Source organism: Acanthochromis polyacanthus, chromosome 20 (genome assembly GCF_021347895.1).
Source record: "Acanthochromis polyacanthus isolate Apoly-LR-REF ecotype Palm Island chromosome 20, KAUST_Apoly_ChrSc, whole genome shotgun sequence".
Lineage (NCBI taxonomy): Eukaryota > Metazoa > Chordata > Actinopteri > Pomacentridae > Acanthochromis > Acanthochromis polyacanthus.
Window position 1 is genome coordinate 9,686,842 of NC_067132.1, and position 27,677 is coordinate 9,714,518.

Genomic DNA, 27,677 nt, shown 5'->3' on the forward strand with positions numbered 1-27,677 from the left:
TTTAACTTTCAGGATACCCACCCACAACTAATGAAGTGCCTGTAGACAGAGGAGCAGTGCCCGTCAAAATGTACGCTAACGAGTAAAGAGTGGGTTTGCATGAGAAATGTCCTCTATGGCAAAGCACAGACATAGCGTGTTCACATGGGTTTCATCATCTCTCCACAGGAGCAGCAGCTGGAAAATATAGAGTTTAAGAAATGAAACAGTAGACAATACTGAGTATGTCATGTCTCCAGGCTGCAGTCATTAAGCCGCTGCTCCTCCTACTCTTACTACTACTACCCTCTCTCCTCTGCTTTCTCCTAACAGACCAACCATGCAACCTTCAAAACCTCTCAACGTGATCCAGCATCATGCTTTTTATTTTAATCTCTTAACGTATTTCAAAATGTCTCCGATGTGCTCTCAGCAAAAAATTTTAAGTGTATAATCAGATAATGAATATGAATTGGAGGGTGTGAATATCCTGAAAGCATCTTGCAAGAATGCGTAACAATCACCTCTCATACATTGCCGCAAGGAAAAAGAGAAAGTATACGAGAATGAAAAGATGATAGCTAGAAATGTGGAGAAGAAAACCAAAACAAGGGCCAAAGTATGAACAGGAAGAGAAGGAAGAGAGAAAATAAAACCGAAGAAATGGGAATGGGTAGAGTGTAAAAGGAGGGCAACAGAAAAGAAAGAGGAGGGGAGAAAAAGGGAAGACAACAACAGGAGGTGAAGGAGGAGAAGAAGGTTGAGAGAGAATAAGGAAGATGTTGAGAGAAAGCACCGGTGGCTACGCTGCAAGGTTAAATCTAATGAGTTCAGTGTTTATCGACGAGTGAATTAGGGACACAATTACACCAGTGAGAGCAGAAATGTTCACCCGCTAAAACACACGCATGCGTGCACACAGACACACAACCACTCTAGGTAATTTCGGGACCTGCTGACGCTTGAAACAAGACTGTAACGTCAAGCAACCTCAATACATCTCATTCTCTGAAGGCTGGGCATCTGGAAATAGCTGAAAATAACCTCCAGAATCGATGCAAAGCAGCTCCACGTGTGAAGTACATCCACAACATGCTTCCATGTGGATCACGGATTTCATTCCTGTGGCTCTGTTATTTTTATTTTATTCAATTTTCAGCTTGTTCTTTCTTGTTTTATGTCTTGCTCTATTATGTGCCATAGCATGACACAAACACAATTCAGTCCAACTCAAAAATTCCAACAGACAAACAAATGCTTAGAGAGCCAGCCGCCAGTGCGCCAACTCTACTGTGGTTTAGTCTGAGAAGTGAAAGGTGACGTAAGTGGCATTGTATCTGTTTGATTGCCTATAACTCCCTCGTTGCTCCATCACTCCACCTCCTCCTCCCACCGCTTTCACTGAAGCTGTGCTCATTAAAGTCAGTGAGTGATGGAGGAGCGTGCCATCAATCGTCTTTAGGACCACCACAGTTGAAGGCTTGGTGTCAAAGGAGAGCCACCAGAGAAGGAAAATGGCATCGTACTGCTCTGACTTCAGTGTCCATGTGCATCACTGCTTGGTGGTGGCGAGCCTAAGTGCGCAAGGGTGGAGATGGTGGGATTAAATGTGCTGGCAGAGTGGGGGCTGTCTGTTTGTAAAGATGAAAACGTGACGAGGAATTGAAGACAGGGTTAAACTGGATACTTACATCAGAGAGAGCGTGTGTTTATGTCTGACAGCAGAATATTTTTCTACTGATTCCTAGCCAACACAGAAAAGAGAGAACCTGTTTTGTTTCCAAAGGAGAAAATACTATTTAAATCCACCATTTTTTTCTTGACTGCCATTGGATCAGAATGTTGGGCGCTAGAATCACTTGAAGGTCAACGGATTTCAACAGCAACAGCTTATTACTTCAAAAGTGAACTTTCTTCAACTACACTAATGATTGCACCGGATCGGTGCAGTATTTCTAAGCCAAAAGACACTCAGTGCCATGAATGTTAATATCAAGTGAAAGTTTAGTGCTCTTTCACAAAAAAGATGAGCTTCAGAAAGCAGATTTTGCATAGAAGTGCAAAATTTTGACCCTGGGTCAGCGAAGAACTGAAGGGGCAGGCTGAAGTTTGTCTGGGGAATACTACAGGCAACAGATCCTCAGGGTGAGCTGTCATTTACAAACAGGAAATTGCAGGAAAATCTATTTGGCTGACAGACAGAGGGTTGACAGTGCTGACAGTGAGAAACCGGCTAAACCAGGTCTTTCACCTACGCCTGGCAGCAGTTATACAGTAACACACACACACTGACTTTCTCCTGGTTGCCATTAATATATGCCGAGGAAAACACAAGCATTATTTTGTAATCAGGTTTCTGTGTCCGACTGATGTACCATTCAGATGGGGAGTACTGACATAGCCCTGCTTCTCAGTATATTTCACTAAGTACATTAAAACACAAACAGCTCAGAGGCCTTGTTGTGTCACAGTTAAGCCAGTCAGCAAACTCTGTGGTGTAATGTGATCTCAGACACCTAACACCCACTGCCAGTCAGTCTCCTACACTCACTTTCTTTAGTACAAGAGATGGACACACAAAACCCTGAAAACCTCAGTTCAGAAATTTACAAATATAACCTAAGCAAAATGCTACACTAGGGTTGGGCAGTACTGTTAACCCTATTTCAGTTTACATCAAAACATTATGATCATTTTTAAACGAAAAAAAAGGTATTCAAAAGATGTCATTTGACTGTAAGGCCCAAAGGTGCAGGGAGTGAGACCAGAGCGTTTCTGTCACACCACACTGAGGTCATGAGAACCAGGCCTGGACCAGATGTCATGTGTCAGCGACCCGGTACTGACCCCTTTGAGCACCACAACGTCAAGTCCTTTCAGGAGAAGGAGCTCCATGATTAAACTATTATCATGGACTATCTGTAAGTCAGGAAGAGAGCATGTTTGGAGTTTGTTCATGCAAACAAACTTGTTGTTTTCATTCTGTGCTTTTATGCTGATTTGCATCTGATGGATATACTGTAAGTGAAAATATTCAAGATTTCATTGAACAAATTTAGTATTGCTATTGATGAGGTGTCTCACAGTATCATCATCATTTTATCATCCAGGCCTATGTTAGACTACAACAAGTGCTGGTAAAAATAAAAATAAAAATAAAAATCTGCTTTATGCTAACCATAAATTACTGACTGTTTAAAATTGACTGCTATACCCAGCAAACCTTGGCCACATTCCATTTCATAAGCAACAGCATATTTACAAAACAAATCTGCACCAAAGACAAGCATGTTTTCTTCACAGACATTTTTCGCATTGAGAAACAGAACTTCTCGATCCTCCACTACAAACAATACCCCCCCGGTGTGAAGAGAATTAAAATTTTAATCTAATGGTGCAAGCCTTCCCATCTCTTCACCAAACAGCCATAAAATCAGCAGCTATAATTTCTGGTCGGTATCTTATAGTTAGGCGTTTTTGGAGATCTGGTTGCTGAAAGCAGATGCTATTTGCAGGCTGCCTCCTTCCCTCTGGCATTACTGATCCCTAATCATAGGGTGTGAGATGGTTGGCCTGTCAGCGGCAGCTCAGCATCCTCACAGCCTCAGAAAACAGACGAGCACAAACCCATCTGTTATCAATGTACTATAACTCTAACCCCAGAAGCTGCAGGATAACACAAACACCATTCCTCATGCCATCTTCTTGTCAGCCTCAACTGTCTTTCAGTTGTTTCTTGGGAAGGTCAGTTATACTCTAAAAGATGCTGAGAAATCTTACTTTGACAGATTCTAAGATTCTAAGTCAGTGTCCTGCAGAAACCATCTTGGCTTTTCCTAAAACTTTGTCAAAGTGCAAAACATCCTCACTGGGACAACTGGTCCACGATGTACCCACAAAGTGTAATGTGAGCAGGCAGAAAGGTCAAGACAAACACAAGAGTGCACTGTGAATGACCCTGATTTCACTTTTAAATAGTTCCCATGTCTTTCAGCCGCACTTCCTTAGTCTGTACCGAACGACCCCATTTCACGGTCCAAGCAAAGACTAATCATCCCGCAACATGTTCTGAGACCAGAGAAAAATGTCTGGGCAGGAAATTACTCTGCACAGACAAATCCGCAACTTTACATATTCATCAGCGAAATTCTCCCAGCAAAATCTCTGTGTTGGCCACCAAAACCAGATGAGCTGAATATGCGACCCATTTGTGGAACCGCAGTGTTGAAGTTGAAATGAAAACGTGTCCAATAACCCGTCCCGTTAAAGTAGAGCTTAGTCCTCTGGGATTATCTTGTAGTTGGTGCATCTTAACAAACATTACCCTGCTGTCCTTTAGAGCCACAATGATATATTGATTAGTTGTAAACTATTAAATTCATCAATTGTCTTTATAATCAACAAATTCAGTAATTTCTTTAAAAATAAATAAATTCTCTGATTTCATCTCTTTTTAGATTTAGATTTTCAGATTTAATATTTTCTTCCTCCTCTATGACAGTCTATGACATATCTTTGGGTGGAAAACAAAACAAGACATTTGTAGATGTTTTATCATTACTAGTTGAATTTTCTGGCCTTTAATGACTAAACAAGTCAATTTATTATGCAGTCTATCCTCTACACTGCAGCCTAACTCTCATTCCGGTGTTTTTATCTGACTATTTCTTCATAATGCAGAAAGGTAGGGGAGCCAGCAAGAATGTAGTTTTATGGTAAAAACCAATCAAGATAATTGGATTGTTTGGATGAGGCGGATTTATCTGATGCTTGTACTGTTAGTAGCTTTCTTCTTGCCGACTTGGATGAGCATGAAACCGACAGGTCACGACATCATCAATCAAAACACACAAAAAAAATTTATCATCTCTAATCCATCAGCGCACCAAAGCAGATACTGATATTAACCTTTGTAGTGAAGCCATCCTTACAGCAAAAAAGAAAATAATTTCTTTATGTATGATGCGGTTCTCTCAAGGTGTCCACAAGATAAGCAACAAACTATTCATCTTGGTATTGCTCCTCTGGGCACATGTCAATTCAAATTAAAGGCATCTCAGTCAGCATGACAAAAAGACTGAGTCATCTCTGAATCATTTTTCTCAAGAAGATCTTGGTAGCCTTGGGGTGCGAGCACATAATTGTTGAAAAGCAATGAAGGACTCATTCATTTACTCCAAAGGGCATACACACTGAAGCCACACACATACAACACTACTCAGTGTTACAGTAACAAAAACAGCTTGAGTAGAGACAGACGGTCCAAAGAAAGAACATTCTACATCAATTTACACTTTACAGGACTCCAGAATGGGAACACGGCAGAAACAGGCTGGAGCTCAGAGCGATAATTTATCTCAAAGGTTGTTCATCGGAATTAAGCCACATTGGACTCCTGACTACTTTACTTCCACGACAGAAACTCTAGAATCAGTGCCATGCAAAGAGTGAATTCCCAGCATAGAAAGTCCTAATTGTAAGTTTAAAAAGACAGTAAACTCCAGCATACAAAGCCTGCTAAAACCTTTTCCCGTGCATTCAATAACTTCACAGGGAGAAACCCACTTCAGCATAGTAGCAGAATGTTCCTACTACCATGTTCATAAGGCAATTCTTGATTGAAAATGAATCATTCTAAATGACTGCAATATCTCACAGTCCTGCCAATGTCTAAGCCCTTCTAATATCAAGGATTTACTTTTCTCCCGTAGCCCTGAGCATGTCAATTCCATTTCACGGTTTAGTCTGGATGTTTGAGAGGGTATCTTGGTGGGAAGAGACTTGGCAAAACTGACACAAACAGATTTATATAAAACGCCACTGATCTCAATGTATGAGCAATAATGCAAGCAGCATTCTCACTGAATTTCTATGAGGATCCGTATAAATATTTTGAAGCTGACATTCACGGGTGAATGCTATACTTTTGTGTTAGTTGGATATTTTCTATCAGATGCTAATGGACAGGAGTTTGCTTTTTCTTTTCAGAAAAACTGGCTTATTTGCAAATGTGTTTGCAACAACGCAATAAAATGAAATGAAAATAATACATCACGGGAGAAGAAGGAAGGAGTGCTGAAGTGCCCTCAGCTCAGATGAATAAAATAAATTGTATTAGACATGAAATAAATTAGATTTCAGACCAGTGGGAGCAGTACACAGTTCATTGTTATAAAGGATCAATAGATATGCGGTTTTAAATTCATTTTAGTCGTCTCTTTTTGGCACAAGGGTTTTTCTGTATCTGTAAGTTAATCAGGTTAATCTGCATCCAGTGAACTGCTGTATCAACAGCATGAAAAATTAACCTGTGGCTGATAATGAATACTGAATGATAAATGAATAATGAATACTGAAAAGTCTTGAAGGCAAACCCAGTTTAAAGTTAAAATCAGGGTTGAAAAACATATTGGAATTAGATATTTCACTTCCATTATTGTAAGTTTCTAAGTTTCAATGCACTGATTATCAGAAAGGCCTCTGATCTTGGTGTAATTTAAGTTACTGCTACGGTCTTGCTCACTAATTGTTTTTTTACTGTACTATAATTGTTTTATTGACTGACCAAAGTACAGTGTCACAAATTTATTGAGTTGCCATTTCCTATTTATTTTTGACATCTTTCAAGCTTATCTACAAATGCGAGATCAAAATGTAGGTTAAACAGCGTTGATGAAGGCTTAGTCCAGCTACTCTTCATACATAACCATGTTTATTGACTTTATCCACTGAAAATGTGCGCAGTGCTCGAGGGTTAAAAGACCCAGAATGCAAAGGGGGATCAAAAGCCAATGACAGACAAAGCTGCAGGACCACTTTGATGTGTCGAAGTCTTTTTCCAAATCTAGCGTGACTTAGTCAAGCCAAACTACGACTTCCAAACAAATTTTAAAGGTAGTTGCTAGAGGTACGGACCCGTACTTTCCATTTGCCAATCAGATACGCGAGATCTGGTCACGTGACTCCCGGTAGACGCTGGAGGTACGGACCCGTAGCATCGGTACTACAGGTACGGACCCTAAACCTGACCCTAACACTAACCCTAACCTTAATCTTTGCTTACCTTTCAACAGTTTGCAGTGGTTAGCAGCTTCTTGACTCGCGAGACTCGTGTACGGGTCCGTATCTGTCTGGCAAATGGAAAGTGCCGTATCCGTAGCCCACAGGCTACGGGTACGGGTCCGTATCTGTAGACACTACCAATTTTAAAACCCCAGATGAATCAATTAGCATTTTTTTATCATTATCATTATAATTGTTTTTTAAACACTGTGTATTCAAAGACTTTCACTCATTCTGCCAGAGGCTAACTTACAACTGCCCTGCCTTGGTGTTATTGAGCAAGAATGTGTTGACTGTGCCTGGCATAGAGCTAACATCTTAGGATACAAAACATTTTTTCCACTGAGGCCACAAAAAAATGCCAAAACTCCTTTTACTGCTTTGCACACCTCATTGAACTGCTTATTTTTCAAGCATCTCTCATCAGCAGCCAAGTGACAGATAGCTAATTAGGAACTTGTGTAAAGATTTATGGAGACATGCATGGACAGAGACCCTTGAGAAAATGAAAGGATTTGTTCAGAGAAAGATAACACAGTTGATAAAGATGCTAAAAGAAACAAAAATTAAGCAAGTTGAAAAGACGTAACTAAGTGGAACAGACACATCAGGAAAAGTGTTTCATATAACACTAGGTTTATATTTGATTTTATACGTTTTATGAGATTTAAAGGTGGAAATTCTGAGGCATTTTCAGCTCTGCTCTTAAGACAACACACTACACGTCAACAAAAACAGGACTCATCTCTACACTCTGCAGTAGTATGTGGTTCTAAGTCAGAATGACTGGTGACTCTTAGTGAGTTCCTCTTTGGTGAATTTTTGTGTTTGTGCAGGATGTATTTTGTTGTGTGCATTTTGGACAGAAACATAATTTCATAGAGATACTGTAAAGTTTTAGTTGGGATGTCAAAGCAAGGACTGTGAGAGTAAAAGCTGGTGCAGTTCCCTTGGTGCACACAGCCATTGTATTTGAACCATCAGCAGTACTCTGGTATTGTTGCTTAAAGAGGAAATGGTCATAAATCTGTCAGACAGTTCTCTTAAGTTTCTATCTATCTATCTATCTCTCTATCTATCTATGAAAACACTGCAACAGGGAGAGTAACCATTATCTTAATAAAACAAGCCATGTCCCCAAACATTTGTCAAGCAAATTTGCCAAACTGTTGCAGGAAAAAAGGAAAACACAAAATGTAAATGAGGTTTGTTTCAATTAGCTGTTTTGAATTAAATAAACAAGGCTGTATCGTGTCAACAGAAGGCAGTGGTATAGGTTACATTAACATGGCTGTAATAAACAAAGTCAGTTGTTAGCTCACTGCAAAAAAAAAATTGAAGAAGATAAATAAACTAAACTTTGAACCTACGTACATGAAGAAAAAATGAAGAGAAGTCTTCAGGAACTGCTTTCGAACAGCCAAGTTCGAATTATTGTTTCAAGTCAGCTAGTAAATATTTACAATGAAAGATGCTTCCAACTCCTTCCCTCTCTCTTCTTCTAAAAGTCAAACACGTACATAAGAACATTTTTGCAAAAATTAAGCATGTCGTTGCAGTGTTGTCATTTCCAATAACTTGTTCTAAAGCAATATTCCAAAATGTGTTTACAATTTGTGTAAAAACACAGCTACAGTCGAAAGCATGCACAACAAAGGCAGTGTTGCTGGGTGGCTAAAACACAGTTCAAATCTTTTTGTATCAACACAAAAACTAACTATCTAAAATGCTACATATAGCATGACAGAAACACTCACAGTAACAAGCACGGGAAAAAAAATATCTCCTAACTGTACAACAAGAGCCTCAAAGCACCATTTAGCTCATTAGCAGCTAGCTTAGTTTTGAACAAAGTCTGCACCAGGGGAGCTAAAAGCTAAATATGTTTCACAGTGGTCAATGGAGGTCATTTTAAGGGTAAAGTTGACAAAATATTTATCTTACATATGGGTGAGAAATGCCGCTCTGCAATATTTTCTGGTTATTTGCTGGCTGTAAAATAGGCATTTGCTTGCTAATTTCGTACACGACAAACAGGACATGAAGCAGGTGGACAAGCACAATGTAATTAGGAGCATTGGGGCTGCATTCCATTTAGCTGTGCTAGTTCTATGGGCCTGGTGTTGTGTATAGTGACTCACTATCAGGTCTTATTGAGAAAACTAAATGGAACCAGGCACATCGTTAAAGTCAGTAGCTACACCTGTGCTCTGTTTGCAATAGAAAGTTAAAATAACAGCAGCTAAAATAGTCTTTAGCAGCTTTAAATTCATGACTGTGTAGACTTTTGAACTGATAAGATTTTATATGTAATTTTTTTCTTTAAATGTTTTAATTTAGGATTATTTCAAAAAGTATAAAGCACAAATAAAGGAATAACTATGCCACTGTTCTAGTGCTATAAACCACATATCCTTGCAAACTTGTTGTGACATCAAATGTATCAAACTCCTCATCAATACATGATGTGAAAATAACCTCCTAAAAATATATCTTCTTGCCACTCTGAAAGACAGTTCCTAATCTTCTGACAAACACGTTGTGCTCTCACTCCAATAGCCAAGTGCTGCAGCTGCAATCAGAGCCATAGAAATAATCTGTTGACAAAACAGTGGATCACACCCAGGAGGGCCTGGCATGGTCTGCATGTCGAAACACCACAAACCACATAGTTGGCCTTTGCTACAACTTGCTCGTTGCTGGATCCAGCTTGAGGCAGGAATTGTCATCTCACGGAGATGTGGGATGAGAAAAACAAGAGAGTCAACATGAAGCACGTACTTCAAAAAGCCACTGTATAGATAAACAGAGGGAAATTTAATTTGGAGTTATCCAAATCAATAGATTGATCAAATCCACAGGCACAAAAACACACGCATAATTCTTAACCCTGATCATGCCATCATGAGAAAAAGTTCTAATCGTATGGATCAACAAAACAAATATACATTATCCTTAACAACGTAGCCGTTAGTGAGCTGTTCATGGAGATCTTTCGCATTCCTTGACTCATTGGTCAGCTGCAAGGATCCATGTTATGCAGACTTAAAGGTTTCTAATTAGATTTTGGGGGTCTACTGGAATGGGTTTACATGCTTTACTTTTCCAAAATCCCACTATTTTTCTCATAATGCACATTGCTACAGCACTTCTTTTAACCTCTGTCTGGAATGCTCCATTTTAGACCAAGAAAAAAGGGGTAGGTTATTTAAAGTAACCCTAGATTTCTAATTACAGTGGAGAGTCTGAGCAGAAGAGGCTCAGGTGAGGAAAAATTGGCTGGCTGTGAGGAAGCTGCCCATTCTGTCTTTGTGGCCAAAGACATTATGCAAATGTCTTACATGATGACATAGATAAGTAACGGAAGAAAAGTTCAGACTTCAGACAATGTGTTTCAGGCAAGTAGGGAGAGCTGTTTGCCGTGGGAGAGAATAACTCTGGTTTTGTAAGTTTTTACATGGGTAGCTGCATTTGTATTGCATTTTAGATACATTTCTTTATTCTTACAGACTGAGATACATTATATTCCTAACTCATGTTCTAAGTAAATTTTAGATCAGTATTTTATACTCAACTATTTTAGTTTATCAGTTTATAAAGTCATGTTCCTTTGCTGCACCCACAGAAGTTTAAGTCAACCCAAGTGACTATTTCTGCCTCCAGAGCAGCTCTGCTTGTGAAAAATGATTGTATAACCATAACTGGGATCTATAAAAGCAGGAAGAAAGCTTCTCCACTGCACAGTGCCAGATTTAGGAGCATCTCTCAACTAAAACGTGGAGCTGCAGCAGACTACACGATTACTGAATGGAAAAGTAATGTCTGTGTGTATTTTAAAAGCAGAAAAAAAGGACCTCCGTGTTAAGACGTGCAAAGTGTAAAGAATGGAAGCTGTCAAAAAAGCCTTTAAGAATGCACCAGGGAGGCTGAAAGTGTTTTTCCATCTTAGCTGCATTAGCAAACATACTATTGGGATTTTCTGCCTGAAATACATTTCATTCTGGCTGTCACCTTGCTCGAATTTTCCATTTAAAATTATCCAGATATGGGTTATGCAGTCCATCTTCTAACCTATCAAATGGCAACAGCAGATGAACAATGTCTTTTCTTTCATATTATAGGCCTCTGTGACACATCAGAGGGTGGTTTGACACTTGAGGAAGAAGTCAATTTAGATTTCTGAAACTTGCTACCAAAAAATAAGATTGCTCGATCAATTTTTCTGGCACAAAAGAGACAAAGTTTTCTGAATGCAGCAGAAAAAAACACATATAAATCATTTACAGTTCGGATAAGTTATTCATTAAAACCATAAGCTACAGGCAGGTATAGTATAACAAAAGATTACTACTTGTTCTGCAACGTTCTACTACATTTCAGTGGACTGCAGTGAAGCTCATCCTTTGACTCCCAAACACGACCTTCCAGCTACCAGTCAGATCAACAGAATTACATGAAAGGAGCTTATTGTTAAGCGTTTCAAAGCAAACCCATTATCTTTTGGTGACTAATCTGTGATAACTAATGGGAGTGTGTTAGGTGAGTAAGGTCGCAGTTAGAATGGGAAGCAGGAGCAAAAAGAAAGACAAATTGGAAACGCACAAATTCGTGAAGTGACTAATGATAGAGCAGCTGACAAGAGATCAGAAAGAAACTGTGTTGTTGCCAAATCATACACAACTCTTTAATAAGGCAGCATTAAACACTGTTAACTCACAATGCTTTCTTTCCACAGAGGGGAACGGGCCTAAACCTTCGTGTGAAAGGAGAGTCATAAAAGGCATGCTGGATGTACTAAGGTGAAGACCTCGTGGCGCAATGGTAGCGTGTCTGACTCCAGATCAGAAGGTTGCGTGTTCAAATCACGTCGGGGTCATGGTTTTAACAGGCACATCAATCCTTTGGAATATGATGGATGTGAATATTAGCAATGCTCTCAAGTACATGAAGTGACCATTGTTTAACTCAGAGGTTGAACTAGGGTTTGTAATGTGGACAAGCTGGGTTGGCATGCATGCACATGTGAGAAAGGCAAAACATTTTGACATACAAAGGCCTGCATTTGGATCAAAGGCACTTATATAGGTAAAGGAGTAGTCCTGTGATTGATATCATTTGACACACTGTACATAAACCATAAATGATCAGTGCTGACAGGCCTCTGCTTCTAATGTGTCAGTGTGAAAAATGACCAGCTGATGACAATAAAACTTTTCTGTAAGTGCACTCTTTTGAGTATCAGTATCAAATACAGGAACGGTGATGTAAGGCTGCTGGTGAAGGAGTAGAAGACATTATTATAAATGGATTAATATGCATGGATCGGTCTATTTAACACATTGTAAATTATTAAAATATATCCAGGCATAAATGATGCTATAGATAGAAAACAATCAAACTTGCTTGCATTACACAGGCTTGATGTAATTTGTAATACTTTGATATTGTGCTCAAACCACAAGCTCAACAGCCTAACTGGAACTTAAGACAGACAGTTAGTCAACTTGTCTCAAGTAGGTCTACAGACACCTTGCTATAGAGCATTTAGTGAAAAGTGACATGGTTCAGCAGGACATCAGATCAGTTAGTAAACAAAACGACCTCTTAGTTTCCGAGCTGTTTCTCTTCCTGCATTCCATCACCATCTATCTCTGCCATCTGTGCCACCTGACTGGCAAAAGAAGAGGTGGATATGCACATTGGCTGTTTGGAAAAGCCTGAAACATCTGATACTCTTAAGTTGCTACCACTGCTGCCGCTGCTATCACTTTAAAGTAGTTAGACCCAATGGGCAGAGTGAAAATGTATTTTAATCACTGTTTGAATTATTTAGACAGAGAACTGTTTAAATGTGCACACTGCTGAAGACACTGAAGAGTATATGTTCCTTGATCCTCCTCAATTGTATTATATTGGTAAACATGATTTGAAACATCTCAAATTCCTCCCAGGTAGCCTCACCTCTTTAAAAAATAGCTGTATGAAAGGGCCGATTCAGGATGCTGCTGCTGATGAATTACAACATTCTAATGTTTCATACAGCTCAGACCATTCAGTCAGTTAATCAGATAATCTGTGCAAACCATCAGTCTCTTCCAAACCTCCAATCAGGGATTCCCTTTATCAGGATTGATAAATCAGTATGTCTGCCTAATAATATTAAAGGTCCCTTCAAACAGACAAATACAAACAATTTCTTACAATAATGGCAAAATAAGGAGTTGTTGATGATGTCACATTTTTACATTGCGTTATTCACCATCTTCAATATACGGGAACCACTAGAGGCTCTCATGTCTCTGAGGTGTAATATGCCTGAAAATATGCAAATAACTCCAGCATATGTCCAAGTTATGCAGGATCACATGCAGTCATCGCTTCTATTGTCCTGGTTCTAACGGTTCAGGCTAATGATTAGCTGGACTGTCTGAAAAAGCAGGTTGAGATAACAAAAGAGAGAATGCCCACCATAACAAGGCTGTGGCTGGGACAGGGAAACACTCACAAACTGGATATGTGAGCTCAGTCCCAACACAGTGCGTCCAAATGCAGTTATCCATTTAGACTTACTGGAGAACACACTCTAAGACATGTTTACATATAAAACACAGCCCAGAAATTCACCGCGTGCTTCTTGCCACATAATGTTACGTCGTGATAAATCTGTAAATGATTTGACAACAAAAGGAATTTTTGCTATTCAGCTCCAAGGGCAGTGGATAAACACAAGCAAAACCAAAATTAAAATCTGCAAAACCACATCAGCAATGGCTGCAAAAACTGACCATGACCCTGAATGCCTTAAACAGGATATATGTAGCCAGGATACCAGTCACGCAATGGCTTGGCATGGCGATGGCATACTCAGACTCTGACAGTTACCAACATGGCATGTAGCCTGCTCACACTGTGTGTTTAGCACCACAGCCAGAAATTCTCACAGCTTTGTCTGTAATGCTCAAGCTGAGGGCTTTCAAGATCCAGACCTGCTGATGTTTTCCTCTCTGCAGCCTTTGCATGCATGTGAATACTATATATCAGTACATGTGTGTACACCTGCTACTCAGTGGGAAGCCTTAACATTATTTGACCCTGAAGAGCGGCACTGTTTGGGTTAGATAAGAGTCTCAGAGTGTGGTGTCATTGTCCTTGATGTCATTCACGTGAGCAGGGAAGCCCGCCAGACAGCCGTTTAATCAGCCAGCCAGGCTGGCTTTGTGGAAGTAGTCGCCATTGACCCATATGCAAAGCTGTATAAATGCAGACCAGAGCCCGTAGCACCTACAGTGCTGATACTTTTTTGGACAGTGGCACAGTTTTTGTTGTACCAGCTCCAGCACACTTGAGTACACATGAAGCAACAACTGTTCTTACTACAAGGGCATTAACACTGCCGGTTGCCACAACTGGTTGAACAGTTGGAAAAACTGGAACACAACACACACATAATATCAATCTATAATAATAATAATAATTGTATTTATTTATTTATACAGCGCTTTCCGTCAAAGTGCTGTACACAGAAATAAAAACAATAAAAACAGTCAAGACAGATACAAACAATGAAAATAAAACAATAAAAAAGACATCAGTAAAACAAACTATTTAAGATTCACATATATAAAAAAGAAGTGGATCTTCAGCTTAGTTTTAAATACATTAATGCAGACAGACTGTTCCATAATGTCGGTTCCCCAACCGTCTTTTTACGGACCTTCGGGATATTCAGAAGTCCAGTCCTCTGGGAACGGAGAACCCGAGTGGGGACATACGGGTTCAGCAGGCTGGACAGATAAGATTTCAATTTTATAGGTTAATGCAGCACCTTAAAGTCTGCTTTAACAAGAACAGGTAGCCAGTGCAGAGAGGCCAGCACTGGAGTAGTATGCTCATATTTACTCGCTCTGGTCAGAACGCGAGCTGCTGCGTTCTGGACCATCTGCACCTGATAAAAGGACATCGCAATAATCCAACCGTGAGAAAACAAAAGCGTGAATTAAGACCTCAGCCTCCTGAAATGACAGAATCTGTCTAATCTTGGAGATGTTTCTGAGGTAAAAAAAATAAATAAATAAAAAGGCCACTCTGATCACCTCTTTAATATGGAGCTTGAATGAAAGAGTTTTATCAAAAAGTATATCAATGGATTTTTTGTTTAGCACTGTAAAAGCTACAAGACACAAATTTACGACAAAGTTAGTGCTTTACTATACATGTGCTTGAGCTGACTGCTAACATAACAGAAAAAAACATGCCACAAGTGACTTATGGGCTGCAATATGTATGCTTCTACACTGAAAAAAAAAGTTACAAATTTTTATACTCCCCCAATCAAAAATTTGCCTCATTTACTTTTTGATATGTTGTTTCTTTAATATGGTGCTCATGGTATGTACAGAGGCATACCATGAGTGAATTAAATCAACACCATAAGTGTGCATTTTGAAATGACCCAGGTTCAGACTTCTGAGGTTTTTATATGTAACAAACCTAAGGATTCAAAGGTGGGAGTGGGGTTTTCCACACCAATATGCTTCTTCATAATCAGTTTCCAGTTTATGAACACGTCCAACATGTATAGCTGAATTACTCTAATATTAAAGCGTGCCCTTGTGTAGAGTAGTTCTACGGTGTTTGAGGAGTGATTGGGAAGAAAGGACTTCGTAGATCTGCGCATTCTAGAGAAAGTGACAGTGCAGAGTTACATCTCAGCCGTTTGAAGGCAGGAAGGAATTCTTTTCTTAAAAAGCTTCTAACTTTGAAACACAGAATGAGTTTTTAGGGGTTAAATCAACAACTGTGGAGGGACTTGAATTACTGCATTTACTGTCACCACAGTTTGCGTTTACATACACACGTGGACAAAATTGTTGGTAAGGCACATCAACTCTATGTTCATAGACTCAAAAACCAAGCATACGAAGAAAAGAACACTGTCCCTACGGTGAAACATGGAGGAGGCTCAGTAATGTTTTGGGGCTGCTTTGCTGCATCTGGCACAGGGTGTCTTGAAAGTGTGCAAGGTACGATGAAATCTGAAGACTATCAAGGCATTCTGGAGAGAAATGTGCTGCCTAGTGTCAGAAAGCTCGGTCTCAGTCGCAGGTCATGGGTCTTCCAACAGGACAACGATCCAAAACACACAGCCAAAAACACCCAAGAATGGCTGAGAGAAAAGCGTTGGACTATTCTAAAGTGGCCTTCTATGAGCCCAGACCTGAATCCCATTGAACATATGTGGAAGGAGCTGAAACATGCCATTTGGAGAAGACACCCATCAAACCTGAGACAACTGGAGCTGTTTGCTCATGAGGAGTGGGCCAAAATACCTGTTGACAGCTGCAGAACGCTCATTGACAAATACAGAAATCGTTTAATTGCAGTGATTGCCTCAAAAGGTTGTGCAACAAAATATTAAGTTATGGGTACCATCATTTTTGTCCAGCCCTATTTCATTAGTTTGTTTTTTTAAAAATAATTATGTTAATCAACAATTCAAAAGTGATGGCTGATTTTGATTATTTAATTTTCAATAAATTTTTATTTATTGTTACTTTTGTGAGTTTCAAGTGATTTCAGTGAGAATTGTGGGTTTTTCCTTCTTTAACTGAGGGGTACCAACAATTTTGTCCACGTGTGTACAACATGTTGTTACCAGCCTCCACGTCAAATTGCAGGCTTTTCCCCCTGTAATCTTTTTTTTTTTTTTGCATTACTGTATTCTACTGTTCTATTATTGTAGCAAATGCTTGACTTTGCATATAGCAGCTCAATTCAACATGTTAACGCTAAGATTAAGTAAATAATGTCAGCAGACAAAGAGTGAAGGATTGCGTTGCCGGCCAAGGGAGCTGAACATCTTTTTAGGATGCTTGGCCAAACTTCAACTCGTGACTTTTGGAGCTGTGGGTGTCTGATGTTTTACTCAAACACTGGCAGCCAACAATTCCCCTGGAAGGAGTCAGCAGCACGAAAGCAAGGATACCGCTCAGTCAGCTGGAAGATGGGACTGTGTCAAGCAGCTGGAAAGAAAAGAGATCGGGATACAAGAAGGAAGGAAAACTAAAGAAAAGCCAGAGGAGAACAAGAACAAGAGAATGAGAGGTTATTGAGGCCACATTTTTCATCTTCTTCTTCCCCCGTTTTTCTTCCCTACTCTCTAGAAATGAAGTACTGCCACTTAGTTGAACCACAGACCTACTCATACTCAGTTACCATCAATCACATTGCATCCCATCATCCAACTCATATGATGACCCCCCCCAACACACACACACACACACTCTTAAACTATCTTCCATAAACCTATTCACAGTGTGCAGCTCCACTGTATTACATAACCGCTGAGTGTAGTGAGCTAATAGGGCCTGACAATCCTTTTCGGAGGCACTTCCCACTTTCTCATTGCAGTGTGTTTCTGCACAGCTGCACTCAGGCCCTTACCTGAGAATAGATGAGGATTAAAAACCTTAGCTGTACTCTCACTGAAGGCCAACAATTCCCAGAGCAGACAAAGGGTGTTTGAATAAGTGAATGTGGCAGCAAACTGAACTAACTACACAGCTTGTTCTATGACTGTGTTCACTTTCAAAATGAAAACAAAAATTCATGATTTACAGCTGTTTTGGTGGGAGTTATAAGAGGTAAAATATCTGGGACGCACACGACTGTTCAAAAGTTTGGGGTCACTTAGAAATGTCCTCATTTTTTGAAAGAAAAGCATTTTTTCGATCAATATAACATTAAATAAATCAGAAATACAATCTAGACATTGTTAATGTGGTAAATGACTATTCTAGCTGGAAAACGGTTGATCTTTATGGAATATCTCCATAGGGGTACAGAGGAACATTTCCAGCAACCATCACTCCTGTGTTCTAATGCTACATTGTGTTAGCTGATGCTATTGAAAGGCTAATTGATGATTTGAAAACCCTTGTGCAATTATTAGCACATGAATAAAAGTGTGAGTTTTCATGAAAAACACGAAAATTCCCTGGGTGACCCAAAACATTTAAACAATAGTGTATGTGCCTATTTATTATACATAAACTATGTGGAATTCGAAGATATTTCTTACATGTAGCGTTTAGCTTTTTCTGCCATTGCTCTGCTTTTTATGTCTTTGTTTTGTATCTGAGGCTCTGATTTGACTGTGTTGAAGTATCTGAGCTCTATCAGCGACACCACATGCTGGAATATCTCCATAGGGCTACAGAGGAACATTTCCAGCAACCATCACTCCTGTGTTCTAATGCTACATTGTGTTAGCTAATGGTGTTGAAAGGCTAATTGATGATTAAAAAACTCTTGTGCAATTATGCTAGCACATGAATAAAAGTGTAAGTTTTCATGAAAAACATGAAATTGTCTGGGTGACCCCAAATTTTTTGAACTATAGTGTAAGTAAAGTGGGAAAAAATGGCACACAAACAGACTTTGTGGCAGAGAAATCTGCCACAAGAAGTCAAAGAAACACCTTAAAAAAACACCTTATCCCTAGTGGATATTTTTTATTTGACTGACAACCTTTGATTCTTCAGGACTGTTGAGAATTTTAAAAAGGACAGTTTGAGATTTCTGGAATTACGTTAACTTGTTTTCTTGCTAAAAATTCTGAGAATGTCGATGTCTGTACTCAGAAGCCAGTGATATACTTTCCACATCCACAAGGGTACTGGAGGGTCTGTGTTACATATATTTCATAGTTCCTCAAGTCTGCATGGCTACCTTTGCAGACGTCTATGTGCAGGACAAAGTTTCTGTCTGCCACTATGCTACAAGGGTGGTGCACATCCTCCACAGCAGTGTTTTACGTGCAAAATACGTAAATATGCCCTACTGCTTTTGTATGGAATGGACTCACGCAAACTCGAAAAGTACTATAGTGAGAACAAGTACACATCTGTGAGGTCCACAGTTGTCCATGTGAGAGACTATATTCATAGCTTAAATATGAAGCATCAAATGAGTTTAACTTAGTATAAAGCGGGAAACAGGGGAAACATTTCCAAGCATTTCTTGGGCGTGTCCAACAAAATATGTTTCCATGAAGCTAGGACAGTTGTACGCAAAAGGTTTTTAGACTACGCTAAAAATGTCAACAGTGAGATGGGGCACTGAGGGTTGGTTCTGCATTAAGTTGCACCTTGAATTGAAAAATGTTCACCTCTGAGTACAATTCTGAATTCATCTTTGTCACTTTTTCTACCCATCTGTTTTATCACAGTGGATTTTTTTTCCAAACTAACCTCTCAGCATAGTGTAATTCAATAGCCTAGCCGCGCTAGACAACCCACAGCAACAAATTTAATTCTCTGCCAGGGTGGGTCTAGTTACCCTCGGTAAGCCTAGAGGTTGGATGCTCCTAAAACTGGCCGATGAATCACCATGAAGTATAGAGTCAGAAGGTGGGCGTAAGTAAGTGACGACAGAGGCGTGACGATTCTGACAGAAACAACCGGAAACAACTAGCCTAGCCGTGCTAGACAACCCACGGCAACGAATTTAATTCTCTGCCAGGGTCAACAACAAAAACGACAACAGTCATTGAACTCCATTAGTACCGACTCTGAATCATCTTTCTGTTAACATGTCTGTAATATACTTGAGCTTCACCCATTGACTGTATAAATAAGGCTTCACCGAACTATCGCATCCTCTGATTTCCGGCGCTCTAGGAACTACGTCAGCCTATTCGTTGCGCTGATTGGTTGTATACCTACCCAATTGCTGCAGAGTGATTTGAAAGACAACCTTTTAGCCCGCCTCCCTCCCTGTCGAGAGTTCCTAGACCCTTGTGTCTTCAGACCTGGGTCTAGCGTGGCTAGGCTAGTAATTCAATTGATCTAAGATGAAACTAGACTTCTAGACCTCATCCTGGAAGTGTTTTCTGGTTGTAGAAAATCTAGTCTGTGACCATGCCAGCACAGGGGCTTGGTGGTTAGCACTTTCACCTTACAGCTAGAAGATCACCGGTTCACGTCCCGGCCTTCCTGGGATCTTTCTGCATGGAGTTTGCATGCTCTCCCTCTGACTACATAGGTTTTCTTCAGGTTCTCCGGCTTCCTCCCACAGTCCAAGAATTTGCTAAGGTTAATTGGTGATTCTAAACTGTCCGTAGGTGTAAATGTGAGTGTGATTGTTTGTCTCTATGTGTAGCCCTGTGATAAACTGGTGACCTGTCCAGGGTGTCTCTTGTCATCACCCCGAGTCAGCTGGGATAGACTCCAGCCCCACCACGACCCTAATGAGGATTAGGCGGTGTATAGATAATGGATGGATGAGTACTCTGTGATCAGAGATTTTTGCCAATCAGAGAGTTTTTCCAAATTTCTTCCTACTGCAGCTTTACCGTGTCATTTCTTTTTGATTGTTTCAAGGGTAAAACAAACTAATTATCCCTCATTGTGTCTTTAAACAATCCTATTTGACTGCCAGTTTCATATTTGTGTGACAGACATGAGAATAATATCTATCCTGTCATCTAAAGGTCAGCAAGAACACAAACCTCCAATCATGTCAAACAGTTACCTCTGACTAGTGTCTTCTTCTTCTGACTGAACTCTCAGTAACTCCTAATTTTCACTGTGGATTCTGTCGCATGGTTGTTAGTAAAAAGCCTGTAGTTTAGAGCAACGAAAAGGACTGACATGGTGACAATAAGCGTAGAAGAAAATAATAATTTCTTGGAGAAGTGATCCCAGTCAGGGCATAAGAAGGTCTGTTATTTTCAAACTACATTGTAATCAAGAGAGTCAGCAGTGCATGAACATCAGCACGTACAGTCCCATATCTCTGCACCATTTAATACCACATCAAGCAGTTCCAAGGGTTTCTACAGCTGACTCAGTCACAGTTAAGCAATCTGTGACCCTTTTAATATACGATGCCTGATGTCATATGCATTTTTATGAGCTATGATATATAAATCATTGACTCATATCATCGCATTTGCCTTCAGACATGCAGGGGCCAGAACACACATGTTCATCATATGCTGCTGATAATGACAGAAATGATCATATGGAAATATAGAAGTTTGACTGTTTTCCACATGTGTGTAATTACACAACATGACGATGTTGTGACATGTCTCCAAGTCTGCATTTGTGGAATTTTGGGAGAAAAAAGGGCAATTATGTGCTTTAAGGGTTTAGCCCATATTTAGGTTGAGTAACTGTGGGAAAGTGGAGGACAAATAGGAGGTAGAAACGCAGCTCTAGATTTAGAGTCACAAATTACGGATTCGGTGACTGAATGTTTGAGTATTCTTTTGTTTCATGCGCGCATGACATTGAACCAGATGTGGGTGAAATCAGAATGCAAGAGGAAGAGTTCAGATCTGCACCTCCCAGTCACGTCCATGTGGTGTTCTGTGTGCCAAAAGGAAAGCCAACAAAATAACATCTTCATATTGCTCCTGCTTAAATAACAAAAAAACAATGGTAAATCCACAGTAATACACAACTGGCTAAGTGCTAAAAACAACAGCCTTGAGAACATAGAGGCAGGATGAGGAGCCTGAAAAGCCATTTAGCATTAATCCTTCATGACTGTGCATACTGTAGAGCAGATTGAGTCTGAAGTTAATGGTGCTTGGGCGGAAGACTGATGCACAATTTTTGGTCCCACTGAGACTGTGACACAACTCTTAAGATTCTCCAGGGAAGATCAGGTACACCAGCATGGCATGTGGTGTCGCTGATAGAGCTCAGATACTTCAACACAGTAAAATCAGAGCCTCAGATACAAAACAAAGACATAAAAAGCAGAGCAATGGCAGAAAAAGCTGAATGCTACATGTAAGAAACATCTTCAAATTCCACATAGTTTATGTACACCCCCCGTCAAAAGTTTTGAGACAGGTTCTCATTTATTTGAATAAGAACCAATCTCAAAACTTTTGACAGGGGGTGCATAATAGATAGGCACACATACTACTGTTCAAAAGTTTCGGGTCACCCAGGGAATTTCGTGTTTTCCATGAAAAGTCACACTTTTATTCATGTGCAAACATAATTGCACAAGTGCTTTTTAATCATCAATGAGCCTTTCAACACAATTAGCTAACACAATGTAGCATTAGAACACAGGAGTGATGGTTGCTGGAAATGTTCCTCTGTACCCCTATGGAGATATTCCATTAAAAATCAGCGGTTTCCAGCTAGAATAGTCATTTACCACTTTACCAATGTCTAGATTGTATTTCTGATTTATTTAATGTTATATTCATTGAAAAAACTGCTTTTCTTTCAAAAATGAGGACATTTCTAAGTGACCCCAAACTTTTGAATGGTAGTGGACATGAGGCAGAAGGGAGGTGAAGGCTAGACCAAAGCATAGAGAAGGATCCGATGTTAGAGAAAAGGCAGCGAAAAGTAGTTGGTGATGCTCAGCTTGGTGATCTGACTTCACCACATGGGTCCATGTCGCTCGAAAATACATAACAGTTACAATAACCAACCAATTAATGACTCAACTGCTGGTCTGCATCACTTCATGTTTGAAGCTCATGATTGTATAAATGTTTTAACCTTAGTGCATGGCTAATGAACTAGAAGACAACAGGAGCACATCAAGCTTTCAAGGCCTTTGGATCATAACTACAGTGCTTTTATGCCAAGTGTTAAATATGTTCTCAGATACATCCAATTGCAACACAAAAAAATATTGACACTGACTGACTTCTGTATATCACATTCGTCAACTGCTTCTCTCAAAGTGTGTATTGCCAGTGTTGGACATTGATTTGTAGCCAACACCTATTCTATTGTCCTTGGGTTCTCAGTTCTAAATGTAAACACTGGATCACCTTAGTCTTGCATAACCAGACCTACAGCATCACAATCAGTGATGGTGTCCTTGCAAAATAGCGTCTTTCCACTGCAAGAAGGCGTGGAAGGCGTGATGTGGCACAACATTTATGGTAAACAGCTTCCTAATCAGCCTTTCTGCCTTTCTGTTTCCATTATAGTGCAGATTGTGGCAGCTTTGACCACAACACTAACGCTGAGTGCACCAATTAAATGACAGATAGCACATACTGGACATAACTCCATTTTTTAAGCTCATAGGAAGTCGAACGATGGAGGTTTGCTATGTTAGCATATGTCGTGAAATTTACATTGTCTATGGTGATGTTACAAAGGAAAAGACTGCAATTTTGGAGGCTATCAAGATGGCAGAAAAGATGGCACTCTTTTGGCCTCTCTGAATTTAACTAATCAACACTGAGTCTCACACAACAGTTTTTCAGAGCTAATCAGAAGCACCTGCTATGGAGTAGGTACTTTTTAATACCCTGTAAATGAACGGAAGTAATAGGAGGGAAGAAGAAGACCATGGCACAGTCATACTTCAAAGTCTACAGCCAGCAAGTCTGACTGCTGTGGAATAATATCGGATTTCATATATGAGCAATAATTCATTCAGATTTGTGTATTCAAACAAAAACCGTATATCACAGTGTCTGCAAGCTAGGCAACGCAATTTTGTGTCACATCTTTTAGCACATTTGTGAATTTGGTTGAACATTTAAAAAATTTCAGCATTTTAAGATGATAGGCTGCAGAAATGATGTATAGCTGTCAGCTGCTGTGATATTATAAATGTGGAAGTGACCTATGTATGATTACATCTTCCTGTCATCTAGAAGTCTGGCACATGGTATTTAGTTTGTGTTAACCCAGAGCCAAGCGCTCTCCAGAGGGAAAACACACGTCTACACTTACAGTCCAGCTGCATGGATCAATGGACCAGTCGCCTCCATTCTGCTGAAGCATGGAAAACCATCAAGCAGTGGTAAACAGAGGAGTGAATGGACGTATGTGTGTTGTAGCTGGTGTGTGTCTAAGGAGGAAGTGCTTCTCAAGAAAGAGTGTTTATGTTGACCTACTTCGCCATTGTTTGACTGCAGAAGTCAAATGTGCAACCGAAGTACAACAGCGAATATTCACATTATCCAGGAGGGTATCTGCGTACAGGTTTACAGTGAATCACTGCATGTCTGGGATTATACTGATGGCAAAAAGCAGATATTGTTCCCACTCCTGACCTTACTGAAACACATCTGAAAGTTACTGCAATAACTTGGGAAAACCAGCACAGCCCCACCAAGATATTCCAATCCTGCAGGAGCTTTAACGTGACTCTAATAGTAATGACACCTCCTTTGAAAGGGGAGAAAGTGCTGTTACCAGCCACGGCATAGCAAACTTCAATTCATTCATTAGTCATTTAATGGGCTTTAAAGCTCAGCCACTTGAAACCCACATAGGGAAAAGCAATCAGTGTCCTCATTGGAGTTTGGCACAGGGGTTTCACACAGTCATGTGTTCCATCATTTGCACATGAAACTTGGATGAACTTTCTAAACATGTAATTAGAAGGGCAATGAGTGCACAGTGGATAGAAGGGAAATGCTCCACTTGTGTGTTATCAGTTTTTTTTATTTAACTGATATAAAGACATGAGATTTGGAATGTCTAAAGAGTGAATACAGCAAGGTGGACAGCACCTGTAGGACTGACTGTTTAAAATAATGTAGCAGCCGGTTTATTATGTGTGGATCTAGTTATTGTGTGTGCTGTTGCACAATCGAGTTTCACTGTGACATTAACCTGCAGTTAGGGCAGTGCAGGTGCCCATTGTGTGCACTTTTGCGCATTTCTCTGCCTTTACTGTACCAGTACTTCTGCTTCTTGAACTTTTTTCATGGACAACATAGCAGACAAACATGTGATCATGAAGTGATCACAACTGCTTTACAGCTTTCATAAAGACAAAACAGAAAACCAGCTAATAAAGTAATTTCTCTTGTGCGCCTCCTTTGAAACAATGACAAAAAGCGCACTCCCCCCTCTCTCCCTGCTCCAGGGGCCCCTGGGGGTCTCCACCGGCTCCGATTCTGAGGGCAGCCGCTGGATCTGTGCCTCTTTCCCCGAGAAAAGCGCCATGTTGAGGCTCCAGAGAACACGCTGCTCCGCGCTCTCACAGGGAAACGCTACAAAAGCACACAGCAGCGGAGGAGTGTGTGTGTCAGGAGGGACTTACCTTCGCTATGGCCTTTTTATACCTCATGGCCGCCTGTTCGATAAGACTGTGGACTTTCATATTCCCATCTCCACACGGAACGACCACCCGGGTCCTCCCGAAGCACACCGTCACTTTCATTTCTCCTCCGCTGCGTTAATTCCAAAGAGGAAAAAGCCGCGTAAAAACGACGATAACCATCCCCGGTGTGTGAAGATCAAAAACCTCAATCCTCTGTTGTGGAGTCAAGTTGTTCTTTCGTGTCCTGGGAGGAAGCAGAGAGAAGCCCAGCGGAGGATCCAGCGGCGGGGCTGGGTGGCGTCCTCCCTGTGCCGTGTTGACTCACTTACAGAAACTTCCCAACAAAAAGCCTCTCCAGCGAGAGCGCACAACTGGACAGCTGACAACCGACACTGCGAGTGCGCCCACATGTTAGAGCAGGCACTAAGAATGTTTCCAGCACCAGCCAGTAGCTGCAGCTCGGGCTTTGGATCTGATCTTTTTTAAAACAGTTTTGAAAGTTGAGTTTGCAGGTTTGTATCAGTGGGGATTCTCGAGGAATGACAGTCAAATGGAAAACCTCATCGAATGAAACGTTTGCAAGTAGTTTTACAATCAGCTGCCACGATGGTTTCTGGTTATTATAACTATAGAACAACCACATTTTTTAGTTTCCATTCAATTAGTGGCTGTAATTTGGGATCCAAAAGGTTTAAACTACTACTGGATTATAAATGGGTAAACATGAGTTGCGGGTGCCATTGAAGCCCACCTCTGGTTCATTTAAGTGTTTGACAACTTTCCCACTTTGCTCATTTCTCACCTTGTTGAAACCATATTAAATGAACAGTGATTTCCCAGGCTAGAAGTTCACACAACTACAAACTGCCACAGATGCACAACACTGTTCTAACTGTTCTACAAACGTTTCTTACACTTCCTCTGGCCAAAGTCTGTTTGAGAGTTGCAGTCTGGGAAAACCTGATCTCGGCTCCAGGAATATATTGCAGCAAGCATTACTCATTTATTGCCACACTCAGATTTGATAGATATGAGAAATGTTCGAATGATTCAACACATGAAACACTCTGTATGAACAGATGTTGAATTTCAGTCTGAATAAATGAGACACACTGAGTGAGTCGGACTCCCCAGCAGAGTGAGAAAGTTCTCAGATGGAGGCTGAGGTTTGACTGATCTGCACTTATGCCACTGATTGCAAAGCATATATTAATGTGATGAATGAGGAGATACTGCTGACCTGCAGTGCAGGACGAGGAACCAGCCCAGGGCTGAATATAAAGTCTGACCCAGTTTACCTCCTTTCTGTGGAGCTGCACTCGCTCCCTGCAGCTCTTGCTCTTTATGATCGAATGTGGTCCAAGTGAGTGAACATGAACACCACTGCAAGATGAACTCTACCATCAGCATATTGAAAGATGGTCATAAAGTTCTATAACAACTCCCGTATTTTGCACTAATACAGCCTGCTTCTTTCTAATGAATGTAGCCTTTCATTTTGTATTCCTTTCCATTTACATTCACTGATCCAGAACCAGACTGCTGGGCTCTAGATGTGATGCAAGGTGCAGTATAATTCCTGAAATGTCTTCATCTTGGCCTTTGGAAGCCAGTGCTGTGTGTCTGACTCCATTCCAGAAACCTTAAACCATATGTGAATGCTTCCACTTGCACTGAATTTCATAAATAGTGCAAAGAAAAAGTGAAAAGCTGGATCTGTGGGAACTGTTTCAACTGGTTGTACTAAATGTGCTTTGACAAGTGCAGCTCCAACACACACTCGCACTTTCACACTACTAATACTCCCTCTAGTGGTACCGAGGAGAAAAAGGTTAGCAAATGATAAGTGTGAATTTTTTTTTAGCTTTTCAGTGATAAGTCTCAGCTGTATCCATAATTATGAGCTCCATGTGTGCATCAGTTGACTCTGAAACTCTGGAAATCATTTAGAAACATGGACACAAATAATTAAAGCTCACAACGGGCTTCTTTTTTACTCAATTAGACATCGTGTCTTTCAACTGTCATTTCTTTACAATTGAAAGAGGATGAAATTGTGAGCATAAAATCCAAACTGATTTTCAGCCCCAGAGTTATTGCTCACTCATTAATGCCATTTATTTACTCAGCTGCACTGCTACAGTAAGATAAGACCACAGTCTGGGATGCAGTGTGTCCACTGCACATCAGGAATGTAGAGAGGAGGAGGAGCAAGGCGATGCTGAAAGATGGTCCTGTATCTCGTTCTCAGCATGTTTGGAACATAAAATGTCTCAACAGTCCTCACTGTTGTGTTTATTATTAAAAATCGAATGGAGACATCTTCATTCTGCACTGTGTACCTAAAAAGAATACAGTTTGGCCTCTCTTTTTTACAGCATTGCATTTTATTGAGGCAGAGAGACAAGCTGCATTTGTGTGATACGTGAAGGAAATGACATGTTAAGCCAAGATGGAAGTTCTTCTCTGCCACTGACTGGTCCACATGCACAAGAGCTCTTAATTTAACACATTGACGGACTTATTGATTGATTGTTTATCTGAGTGTCCTGCAAAGTCTGGCTCCTAGCCCATATTAGCAA

At 40.3% G+C, this 27,677-nt stretch overlaps 1 protein-coding gene and 1 non-coding gene across 3 annotated transcripts in view; one reads left to right on the forward strand and one right to left on the reverse strand.

Moving 5' to 3' along the window:
* LOC110951091 (partitioning defective 3 homolog) overlaps positions 1 to 25,763 on the reverse strand; it is a 400,033-nt gene extending 374,270 nt beyond the window's left edge. The window contains exon 1 of one of the 2 annotated variants that reach the window (XM_051940403.1): positions 25,096 to 25,763. In XM_051940403.1, the coding sequence (XP_051796363.1) occupies positions 25,096 to 25,215 (120 nt within the window). In that variant the 5' untranslated portion in view covers positions 25,216 to 25,763. The remainder of the gene's footprint in view (positions 1 to 25,095) is intronic. The other variant, XM_051940404.1, reaches the window with a different exon arrangement.
* trnaw-cca (transfer RNA tryptophan (anticodon CCA)) lies at positions 11,846 to 11,917 on the forward strand. The gene has a single exon. It is a non-coding gene; the product is annotated as a tRNA-Trp (tRNA).
* Positions 25,764 to 27,677: the final 1,914 nt, after the last annotated feature.